The sequence below is a fragment of the Lytechinus variegatus genome, chromosome 14 (genome assembly GCF_018143015.1).
Source record: "Lytechinus variegatus isolate NC3 chromosome 14, Lvar_3.0, whole genome shotgun sequence".
In the NCBI taxonomy this organism is placed as follows: domain Eukaryota; kingdom Metazoa; phylum Echinodermata; class Echinoidea; order Temnopleuroida; family Toxopneustidae; genus Lytechinus; species Lytechinus variegatus.
In genome coordinates this window covers 20467728-20480986 of record NC_054753.1, presented here as the reverse complement: position 1 = coordinate 20480986, position 13259 = coordinate 20467728, and the positions used below count along the sequence as shown (strand labels likewise).

General features: G+C 34.6%; 1 protein-coding gene across 1 annotated transcript; it reads left to right on the top strand.

The window, feature by feature from the left end:
* Positions 1-9014: 9014 nt before the first annotated feature.
* LOC121427816 (E3 ubiquitin-protein ligase TRIM71-like) lies at positions 9015-13259 on the top strand. Its single transcript, XM_041624381.1, has 2 exons — positions 9015-9694; positions 10693-13259. The coding sequence occupies exons 1-2, from the start codon at positions 9062-9064 to the stop codon at positions 11968-11970; spliced, it is 1911 nt and encodes a 636-aa protein (XP_041480315.1). The 5' UTR covers positions 9015-9061; the 3' UTR covers positions 11971-13259.

The following is a 13259-nucleotide window of genomic DNA, read 5'->3' as shown; positions in this document are numbered from 1 at the left end:
ATAACTTTTGAGAAGGAACAGATTACAAGCAACGGGAACCACTATTAGAATGGGGGGGGGGGGGGTAGTTACTGAGAGAGGGGGACCGAGAAGAGAGGGGAATATGCAGATGATTTATTTTATCACTAATTTCGGTAAACCTCCTCCCTCTTATACATGTATATAAAGTTAACACTACCAGATTCTGGTAGAATAGTTTTAATAGATAATCACCGAGACACAAACATGAATTCTGAGAGTTTCTAGTAAAGAAACAAAAAAAAAGTGAGGAAGGGTGGCATCTCGAATACAATTCAAAAGTTTATTGATAAAAAATCCTGACAATTATAAAGGATCATCATAAAAAACAAAGAAACATACGAAAAAAAATAATACAACATAAACATAGCATAGTAACAACGAGGTATTCAACAACAAAAAATACAAAGAAAAAAAAACAGAAGAAAAATTCCATTGGATGAAATGTTAGATGCGAGATACATAAATGCATATAATATACATACACGTACATAATATACCTAAACATTAATACGCCATATATACAAATACATAAGTATAATATCATATTTTACTTTCAAGCATCCTAAGTCTCTCCACGTACATATAACATATAACACATAATTTGCTAATATCCATGTCATTGCTACCTAATATTATTTGGATTTTGTTTTTGTTGGTTATTTTCATAAAATCCGGCAGTACTTTAACTTGTTAAATAATTTATTTTGTATACATAATTTATAATACGTTTTGTGTTAAATTTGCTAATGACGGCTTCCGGAACCCGGGTATGTGATATAAGCGTCATGGCGACGAATGTGATGGTAATGATTACGATAGACGATATGATGATGATGATGATGGTGGTGGTGATGGTGGTGGTGGCGATGATGATGATGGCGATGATGATGGGGTAATGATGGTAATGATGATGACGATGATAATTGTGGTAATATTGATGGTAATGATGATGGTGATTGTGATGGTAATGATGATGATGGTGATGGTGGTGGTGATGATGGTAATGATGGTGATGATAGATGATGATGGTGGTGATGGTGATAATGATTACGTTGATGATGACAACGATGATAGTGATGATGATGTTCGTAAATATTACGATGATAAGATGATGATGATGGTGGTGGTGGTGGTGATGAAGATTATTCAAATGATGGTAGCCGTGGTGGTGATAGGGGTGGTGGTGATGGTAACGACGGTGACTATGAGGATGATGGTGGTGATGATTATGGTGGTGGTGGTGATGATGATGATGGTGGTGGTGATGAGGATAGGGGTGGTGGTTGTGATGACGATGATTATTATTACTATCATTATGAAGGTAGTGTTGTGATGGTATTAATGGTGATAATGATAATAATAGTGGTGGTGAAGATGGTAGCGATGATGATGACAGTAGTTTTGAAGATGGTGGTGGTGGTAGTGTTGAGGATGACGACGATGATGATGATGATGAAGATAGTGGTGGCATGGTGGTGTGATGAAGATGGTGGTAAAGATGACAGTGATGATAAGTTATAACGGAATAACCATCGCTTGTCCAATACTATGTGCGCCTCACACTGCTAAAAGCAATTTATATCTCAATTATCTATCCTTCTTCACATCTATCTCTCACCACCATACGTATTAACGTTGGTTATTCCGTTATAACTTATCATCACTGTCATCTTTACCATCATCTTCATCACCACCATGCCACCACTATCTTCATCATCATCGTCGTCATCCTCAACACTACCACCACCACCATCTTCAAAACTACTGTCATCATCAACATCGCTACCATCTTCACCACCACTATTATTATCATTATCACCATTAATACCATCACAACACTACCTTCATAATGATAGTAATAATAATCATCGTCATCACAACCACACCCCTATCCTCATCACCACCACCACTACCACCGCCACCATTGTCATTATCATAGTCATCATCGCCATTATCACCACCACCCCCATCACCACCACGACTACCATCATTTGAATAATCTTCATCACCATCATTGTCACAGGCGAGTGACTGGAATAATCCCCAGGGAGTAGAGGATATGCACGCAGTTTTTGCGGGGAATGACTGAACGAATCCGATGACTGGGGTTATATACGTTTAGACATGTCGTTCTGATGTATCAAGCACTATATAAAAGCGGATTATTATCATTATTACAATTATAGTTTTATAATTTCGGTAAGGTTTGTATTATTTTAAAACATGTTTCCTGACGCCATGAATGAATCACTATTAGTGACTATGCGTAGCTATGAGATGAAATTATGTTTAATGTATAACCAGTGACATCAGGACCCCGTAATACAAGTTTGAAAGAACAATCCTGATTGGTTCCTATTCAGTCTATCGAGCAAAATATGCTTGCAACGACGATCCTGATTGGCTATTTCATTTAGCGATTAATCGCTAACCTTTGTGTTATATAGTTAGTTCAACATGACAAAAAAAGAGCAAATGGGCCTCATGTTTTGAAATGCACTTCTGGGGCCTGTAACATGAACCTCAACAAGCATCTTAGATGAATATCTCTACGATTGATTGAATTGACTACAATGTACAATTAATCACGAATACCAAGCATACGATCAATCGCTAACCTAAATGTTACGGGACCATCGTATACTTTAAAGGGAATGGTATAGGTATCGATTGTTACCAACTATCTAATATAAAAATATAGAAAAATATCTTATATTTTGATATGCTGACTGTAGAATAAATCTTTTGGTTTATACTTTAATCAAGAATCTCCATAACAGATGAAAGGGGCCTCAAGCTGCAAATCATATTACATTATACAAAGGCTACATTTTGATATTCGATTGTTTTTCTGTTAGGCCTATATGTATTAGAATGCATATTATATATCAAAGCAAACGAGACAACAAATGGATATCCGATTATTTTATGAGATATGTAAACGGTGAAGATAGAAAACGAGGGAAAATTATTCCGAGAGGACAATCTTAGAGTTTACTATCTAAAAATGCATATTTGATTAAAATTGAAGTATATATATCGAGCACATACCGATTATTCCTTTTGAATTGAATCTATGGATTTCTCTTTTCATTAAATTGTATATATGATAAATTGAATCAAGTCTGGTCAAACTTTGAACCAGTGTTGTAGTCAAGGCTCAAACCTCCAAGGCCAAGGCTAAGGCCAAGGCTTTAATACCCAAGGCCAAGGCTTTAATACCCAAGGCTGAGGCCAAGGCATGGAAACCCAAGGTCAAGGCCTGAAAACCTCAAGGCCAAGGCCAAGGCCAAGGCATTTCAAACTTACGATATACAGAACAATGAGCTAACAATGCTTAGGCCGCTAGACATCACACATGGCAAAAATGTATGTGAGCGAGCGGACTGAGGGAATAAAGAATTTCACCCTTGTACATTTAAAACAATAATAATTTCATGATAGATTTAGACATAATATATTACATATAATATTTATTTTTTTTGGGGGGGGGGTGGTTCAGAGCCAAAAAGGCACTTATATACCAAAATGGGAATTTTTGGTGCTAACAGATACATGTATTTTCAAAAATGAGTTTATCAACTGCGTGAAGTAGTTGTTTGTTTTGTAGAAATTAAGTTAAGCAAAGCCTTTTTAAATTTATTTCTTATTGATAAGATAGATATTTTGATTTAGGTTTTACTTCTCAGCGAGAAAGTGTAGCGAGCAAGCAATTTTGAAAAGAAAATCAATTCTGAAGTTGTAAAACTCGATTTTTGGTCAATTATGGAGTTAATGACTGTTAATCACTAAATCACTGTTGCGTGATGTTGCCGGTACGAACCACGATCTCAAACTTCTGGACATGTGAAATAAGACATGAAAATTTAATATTCTGAGCTGTTTTTTTAATCATGAAAAAGATGCGTATCTAATTAAAGAAATAATGCTAGATAATGTACAGATCAGAAAAGGAAGCATTTAATGACTGCATTTTTAATAGGATACATAACTCACCAATCAAAGTAATGTGAGCGCAAAGTGCGAGCTAAAAAAAATTGTGATATTCCAACCTGAAAACTGGACATTCTAAGCATTTTTGTGTGTAAACAGGAATAGAATGAGTACAATTATTGATGCGAGTGCAGAAGGCGAGCCAAAAATTTGTGATATTCAAACCAGAAAACACCATTCTATACATTTTTGTAACCATGAACAGGATTACATGTAGTACTGTACTAAACAATAACTGATGTAAGCATGGTACAAAATTTGTGATTTTCAAACCTAAAATAAAATGTATTATTTTTACTAATAAAGAAGGTATTTCTTTTTGAAAAAGGGCAAAATCATTCTGAAAAAAAGAAGGCATTTTTTACTTTGGAAAAAGAGACATTTTTTCCTACAGGATTTTTTTTTTTTTTTGGGGGGGGACAAGAGAGCACAGAGCGCAAGCTGAAATTTTCAAATGCTGACTTGAAATGTGTCATTTTTAGGATTCTTGCCAGTTTTCATGTTTTTTCTGCTTACAAACACTTAATTCAATTCTCATTTTTTGTATCTTCTACACCTATTTTACTTTAAAAAAAAAGAATAAAGATACTTACAAAATAAAGTTATATTCAAAAGGATACAAAATAAATGGGGTGCACCCCATACCCTTAGTTGGGGGGCGGGTAAATCTTGATTATTTCCTGAAACATTAAATTACTAATAATTATTAATAACATTAATAATTATTAATTATATATCATTATTTTAATTAATCATTATTTCTTGAACCCACATTGACACAAAAACAAATACGTTATTTCATTGAATTTTTTTCCTTTTGTTTTGTCAATCTGAGACACTAGACCCAAAACAAAATGTATACAATTTAGAAAAGATGTACTGCCTATCATTATTAACTAATTCTGCAGTATGATCTGCCTAGCCAGCCACCCCCATCTTTCTTATGCCCTTACATGTTTCTCCTTACAATTTAGAAAAGATATGCTGCCTATCATTAACTAATTTTGCAGTATTTTCTGCCTAACCAGCCACGCCCAGTTTCTTATCCCCTTACATATTTCTCTCCCTTATCCTCTCTCTCTCTCTTCCCATTCCTCTATCTCGTCTGTTTAAAAATATATCGGACCCCCCAAAAAAAATGAGAGAGAGAGAAAGAAGTTCCACCACCAAGAATAAACTTAAATTAGGGGGATAAAGGAAAGGAAAATGTGGAGTAAATTTGTTATTATTTTTTAAACATACTGTCACAATCTTTCAAAAAAGCTTTTTTATAGCAAGAGGGTGACAAATTTTGTTCGCTCGCTCGCTTCAATCGCTTTCATTTTTTTGGCAGAAATTTTGTTTTATATGCCATGCTTGGCCCCTCTAAATTTTTGGCTCATCATGCCATTGACATAGCCAATTTGGATATAACAAAATTAAAGTCTGTGTTCAAGTTTTCCAAATCTTTTCAGAATATAATTAAGACTTAAATCATTCTTGTTGGCTAAAGAAAATAATACAAGGAAAATCCTAATGGAATAGAAATCAACCTTGTTATAAATCATTCCTTAGAGTTAGCTATGTTTAAACTTTAAAGTATGAAAGTTGTTGTCAAAATTGCAGTCAGATCTGTCAGAATTATTCCTTTCATCAAAGCACTATAATCTTGATCATAATCATTACTGTCATTATTATCATTATTATTAATATTGCCATTATCATCATTAGTCATGATTACAACACATTACCAATTAAACTTTATTTTTCATCACTGCTGTTTTCTTTGTTACAATGTGATGATAATTCTTAATAATGATGATTTAAGAATTACAATCGATGACACAGCTAGTACACTTACTGCTGTTGTTACTGTGACTGATGACTGGTAGTTTTGACCATTAGAGTGTCATGAAATATACAGAACAAATTGAAACATTTATAATTACTTATATAAAACAAATGAAAGTACAAAATACAAAATGCCTTGAAAAAGCCTGGAAAAAGCCTTGAAAATGCCTTGAAAATGCCTTGAAATTTCAAGGCTCAAAATCCTCAAGGCCAAGGCCCTCTCAAGGCCAAGGCTTGAATGTTCAAGGTCAAGGCTTTGAAAAAATAGGCCTTAAGGCCAAGGCCGAGCATCAAGGCACTACAACACTGCTTTGAACATGTTGAATACTAACTAAATAGAACGAGGAGGGGGGGGGGGGTAGTCGGTGAGAGAGAGAAAGGGAGTGAGAAGATGATTTACTTAAAAACGAAGAACTGCTTATCACTAATTTCGGTAAAAAAAGCACCAAACTTATACATGTACATGTATATTTAACACTACCAAATTCTGGTAGAATAATTTTAACAGATAATCACCGAGACACCAACATCAATTCTAAGAGTTTCTATAAAAAAAAGTTGAGGAAGGGGGGGATGTCATCTCGAATACATTTTTATTTTGTGAATTGCTAATGTGATGGTAATGATTATGATAGATGATGTGATGATGATGATGTTGATGATGGTGATGTTGATGATGGTGATGTTGATGATGGTGATGTTGATGGTGATGATGATGATGAGGATGATGATAATGGTAATGATGATGATGATGATAATGGTAATGATGATGATGATGATGATGATAATGTTGATGATGATGATGATGATAATGGTAATGATGATGATGATGAAAATGATAATGTGATGGCAATGATGACGATATTATGACGATGATGGTGATGATAGTGATGAAGATGATGATGATCGTATGATAGATGATGATGGTGATGAAGACTATTCAAATGATGGTAGTCGTCATGGTCGTGGTGTGATGGGGGTGGTGGTGATGATGACTATGATAATGACAATGGTGGCGGCGGTAGTGGTGGTGGTGATGAGGATAGGGATGGTGGTTGTGATGACGATGATTATTCTTACTATCATTATGAAGGTAGTGTTGTGATGGTATTAATGGTGATAATGATAATAATAGTGGTGGTGAAGATGGTAGCGATGATGATGATGACAGTAGTTTTGAAGATGGTGGTAGTGTTGAGGATGACGACGATGATGATGATGTAGATAGTGGTGGCATGGTGGTGATGAAGATGGTGGTAAAGATGACAGTGATGATAAGTTATAACGGAATACCCACCGTTAATAGGTATGGTGGTGAGAGAAACATGTGAAGAAGGATAATTGAGACATAAATTGCTTTTGGACGCATGCGATGATTTCAATAAAAATAAAATAACATTATCATGTTTTCCTTGATCTATATATTCATATTCAAAACAGCATATTTATCTCGACTGACATGCGCATAAAATAATCTTTATTTAAAAAATCATTAAACTTAGACAAATATTTCAGATAAGAACTTTTGGTGGATACTTTGATTTAGAAATAAATACTAAATTGGGCCATGTAAGAGAAAGGAACGAAAGAGAGAAAGAGGGGGTGTGAAAGAAAGGGAAAGAGAAATGAAGAAAGAAACAAAGATGGATAGAAAGAAAAAGTATGAAACACAAAAAATGAAGGAGCAAATATGAAAAGAAGAGTAGGAAAGAAACAATAATATCGGTTTTTCGAGGAAATAATTTATAATAAAATAAAACTTGTTTTAAAATTGTGTATGGTGGCGCTATTCCATCTTCTTCAAGGCCCTATATAAATGTTTATATAGGGCCTTGATCTTCTTGAATGGCGTCATTAACATACAAGGTCGTTTATGATTGAGCGCGAAATATGTTCTTGATGATTTATTTTTTTTTCCCATCATCGAATCGTAATAAGATAATTGAAAATAAATCATAATTACTCGGATACTGATGTGGCTTACTATAGCAAAAATCTAGTAGAATTTTTATTCATCTCCTGACCTTGTTAATGAGAATATTTGTCATTTATTTAGTCCAACTGTCAACCGATGGGCCGCGAGAAACTACAGATGGAGAATAGAAAACACTATAGTAGGGCCTATATTGGGAGTTGGGAGAGAATACGAGAGGAGTGGATCAGGAATACATGAGATGAAACCCGAGCGAGAATCAGAGATGAGAGAAAGATACAAATATTTTTTAAAATATAATTATCACAACACAAACATTACTGAATAATTTTCTTTTACTCAAACAATATGAAAATGTTCATAAAACCACAATTTAACACAAAAATTATCAATCAACATACAGACTCAGAACTTTCCGTTAAAGATTTTTGTTCTCGTTACTGAATACGATCTCTCAAAATATGAAATATTAGTCATGTAAACCAACAGAATCTCTTCTTGATAGAGAAACAGAGATGCATACATTATCGAAAATATCAAATAATCTATGCTGGGATTTTTACACATGAAGACAAAAATTATGGAAAAAATTACCCTTTTTTTTACATTATCAGATCTCTAAATAATGAAAACAGATTCTGTCTTTTGATAAAGGAAAATTGGAACATTTAAGTCCGGTAACCTAATGAAATATTTTCTTGATAGAGAAAAGGAGATGCATAAAACATTGGAAATATCAAATCATCCATTCTGTGATTTATGCATAGGCCTATGAAGAAAGATAAAAATTGACATTTTTTCTTTTTTAAAAAATAATAAGATATATGAATGAGTTACACAGAATACTGTCTTTTAATAAAGGAAAATTCGAAAATTCATGTCTGGTAACCTAATAAAATATCTTCTTGATAGAGAAATAGAATTGGATGCATAATATATTTGAAAGATATAATCATCCAAATGTGGGATTTTGCACATGAAGACGAAAATGCATAATTTGCACAGAGATACGATCTTGATAATGCCACGCCCTCTATCAACGATATATAACGCGCAGTCAAGTTCAAAGGTAGCTGGGAATACCCAGTTCTATTGTTATAGGATGTTCAAAGTGGGTGTGTTTGACTTGTAGTTGAATTTGTATTGAAGTATGACAATAATATGAAGCTGCATCACTGTGTTATAACTCGAACTTGACGTTTCAACATACATTAGTCCTGATAGACATACATGTATATGTTTATAGTTGGAATTTAGATCTCGTGTTTGTAAATTGATTTAGCGATGGCTGAGAAGTGTGGATCAGAGAAAGCATCAAGTTCTTCACCGAACCTGATATGTCCATTATGTCTTGATATATTTGTCGAGGCGACGATCTTAACTTCATGTGAACATACATTTTGTAGGCGATGCCTCAAGAAATACGATCTAACCCACCAGGACCTTGATCACATGGTCTGTCCTCTCTGCAGGGAGATCACCAAGTTGTCTGCCAACCGTGTCGATGATCTCCGCCTCAATGTCTCCATCAACGGATGCGTAGACGATCACCACGCCAAGTGTGGAGGGATGAATGCTGTCCTCGAGATGCGACCAAAATGTTCTGGTTGCAAGCTTCAAGGAGATGCTGTCTCATTCTGCAGAACCTGTAATAACTACATATGTGATAAATGTTTGCAATGTCATCAATATCTGTCAGTCTTTGAAGATCATGAGATTGTCTCCATTGATGATGTCATCGAAGGGAAGGTCAGCATTGGTCATTTATTCGAGAAGTGTTCCATCCACAAACCAGAGAACAAGGACATGTTTTGTGAGGTTTGTAAGGTCCATGTCTGTCACAAGTGCGTACTCGTTGATCATCAAAATCACAAAGTCAAGAACCAGGTTAACTTTGAGCAGGAGTTGCGACACAAGGTGAATTTATTCATAATTATCACAGCAAAAACGCTGTATAAAAATCCACATAACACTGTTCATTATTTGAACCTTACAGTTATGTCGTTGTTTAGAAGTTTAAACAATCAGAATTTTTTCAGAATCAAATATCAATAATCAAACTTAGCTGTTTACAAGTTGTATAAAAATGTAGGCAATATGTTTAGAGCGTACACTCTTAAAAAGGTTGGGCAAAAACGCCCAATTTTTAACCATCACTTGGCAACATATTATCCATACTACTATTAGTTAAAGTCTGTCCAAATTGGGTAATAAAAACTAATAATTGGGTAATAACTTTGCTGAATTAGACAATAACTGCCCAGAATACATAAGTATGTATATATTTTTTGTACTAACAAACATTACCCAACACAGTGGACAGTATGTAGATTTATGATGAAAACACCAACGATCACGCTATTTTATTTTAATGATTACGATGGTGATGAAACCGATGACGATAATAATGATAATCACAATATCAAGATATACACAAGATATTAAGAACATTAACAGTAAAAATATAAAAAGAAATAATACTAATAAAATAATGATAATGATAATAATTAAGGTAACAGGAATAATAATAGTCATGATAATGATATAATAAATAAGACTATAGAACAGAATATTGATTAATAAAACAACAATATATATAGATGTTGTTGAATACAGATTGACAATGATATATAATGATTTGTAATACCATCATCAGCATCTAAAATGTTGTTGCATTTAATCCAGTTCTTTGATCTTTATGTTGAACTAATGTACATTGGTGATTATTATCGTTATTGTTTCAATATGACGTACAATTTTGTGATTATATGTTGTCTCTCTTCAAGCTTATTCAGAACATCGTATGTCGTTTTGTATGATTTATCTTCTTTTTTATAGTATTATTACTTGATATTTTCACCTTTATGGAATACTTCCAGATCTAACTCACTGTTTTTATCACTTTCAATTCGTAGGTGACAGACCTTGCTCAGCGATGTGCTGACAAGAAAGCAGAGCTGGAAAAGAACATTCAGAACATAGAAATACAACGTCATGAGGTACACACTGCAGTGCAGACACTACTAGATGATGTCAAGCAAGCCTACAGTATCAAGGCCAAGGAGCTGGAAGAAAATCTTCGAAATCTCACCGAGCAGATACATGCCTTACAGCATAGTTTTGATGACGACCTCGACGTCTTGAAGTCAAAAGATCGACAGAGGATCAAGAGTATTTGTAGTTCAATTACTTTGGTAAATAACGACAGACTAGGTCATCTTGAGACAGACACTCTATCTGCTCATATCTTGCTCTGTGAGGAGCTGGATGCCATGCTGAAGGAGGTTACTGATCACACTTCTGCGGAAGCTATTAAGAAGAAAGCACACGAGAAGAGGTTCAAACCAGCAGACGATACTCAGCTTGACCTCGGGAGCATCTCAGGATCAGATCCCAAGATGAAAGTCATTACGTGTGTTGATCTACGGGGAGTGATGCTCGGTATGACAAGGTACTCCAATAGCACTGTCGCTATCGGGTATGGGAGCATTGCACAAGGTATTGATATCATTGATTCAAATGGAGGAAAGCAGCGATATAGTAACATATTAGCCTTAAATGACATGAATTGTTATGATCTGGTTGTGCAACGGGACGGGGCGTTTTGCGTGTCCACTGGTTCTACAGAAGCCCACTTCTACTCTCGCTTTGGCTCTAGGAAAGCAACAATCCACGTGAGAAACAATTTTTATTATTATCTCAGAGTTAACAGAAGTCCATCAGATGAAATCATCATTACTAACTATGGAACACAAATCTATATCTATGACCCGACAGGATCCACTCTTAAACGCACTGTTCAAACAAAGCACAGGACGTATCAGGCATCAACCACCAGGACGGGTTTGATCGTCACGAGTTCATGTTGGGGCAATCCACATGATCCAAGCGTGGTGACGGTCTATGACAGGGATGGGAATGCTGGTGAGTCTCTACAAGCTCCAGAGGGTGTCTACCTGTATGCTGCCGTGGATGAGCTGGACAGGGTGTATGTAGCGAGTGTTGATGAGAAGAATAGTAGCGTCGTGATCAGGCTCTATGATCTTGATGGTCTGAACCTGAAGGAAAGAGTTGAGTTCAATGCACTTAATATGACATTGGATACTTGGTGGTGTTACTTGGTTTCCCTCTCTCCAGACATGCTCGCCTTTGCTTGTTGCGAGAAGTTATATTTCATGAAGGTATCACTGTAATCTACGTTATATCATACCATGTAGTATGGAAACTGACATGCTTTCATCCTGCTACAAATCTACTTTAACACGTGTCGATATAAATTTACTTACCATGTGATATCTTCATCCAATGATAAAATCAGTTAATGTGATAGAGATACGGTACAATTTAATTCGTAGAAAATGTGTTAATTGAAAAAAAAGACTATGTGTTGCAGCCACAAGCTCGATAAAACGTGGAAATTTTAACATTTAATTCAACATACAAGTGATAAATAAAATGAATCAATTACTGAATTGTAAAAATGCAAGTCATTTTGCACCAATTTTCCGATTATTGAATATACTATTCAGTCTGCAACAAACACAGGCCTATATATCGTGCTTATCATTGTAATTATCGAGTGATAGCAAAATTATCAACTTAAAACCCGAAATATAACTAAGCATTTATTGAAAATATAACAAAGTAATCAGCAAACGTAATTAAAAATAGATCAAGAGAATTACTATGATACATACTAATGAATATATTTACAGTGCAATAAGGGGTATAAACGTACCATAAGCAGAAAGAGTACACTCTACAGTATTAGACCATTTTGCTTTCACGTCATGCGAAGTATTCGTACCATCATACTCATGCCTATTCGCTATTTGCTATTCAGTTAAATTATCGTGGATGATGGACTGATAAGATGCTTTCTTTTTGACCGTCTAGAAGATTCTTCCATTTTATTTTTGATTATTAATTATGTAATCTTCTCCAAAAGGGAAAGATGTACCAACCGCTTAAAACCATTTATTTGAGAAATGAAATATTTGCTGGTAAAAACTTTTTGTATAGGTATTGTTTCAGAATAGTCTTGAAAAAATTCCATTTTGATTTCCTTTCTTTTAAGAATGCAAACAAGACATCTCAAGAATAACATTGTTTTCAGTCTTTTAATTTGTCATAAGTCCCTCTGAATTAGAATGAGTGCAATATAATGGTATTTTGTATATTAGTGAACAGAAGGAGATACGAATAGACACATATTCATTTTGTGAATAGATGCATGGAGATATAAACTTCATCTTAATCATTATATACAAGATCTCGAAGATCTCGCATGATGCTGCATATACACAATGTATTTACATGTATGTATACAATGTATAGTAAAATTACCAGACTTACACTATCTTTATATTATGGTATATGTAGATGCATTCTTAAGAATTGTTTATGTTGCAGTCATATTACACTACGGGCGCCTTACGGCGAGTCTAAATCAGCCGTTTGATCTAATTTTATTCAAACCACC

Coding starts and splice junctions, on each gene's coding strand:
- LOC121427816 (XM_041624381.1), top strand. CDS start 9,062: ATGGCTGAGAAGTGTGGATCAGAGAAAGCATCAAGTTCTTCACCGAAC. Junction 9,695..10,692: donor AGCAGGAGTTGCGACACAAG/GTGAATTTATTC, acceptor TTCAATTCGTAG/GTGACAGACCTTGCTCAGCG.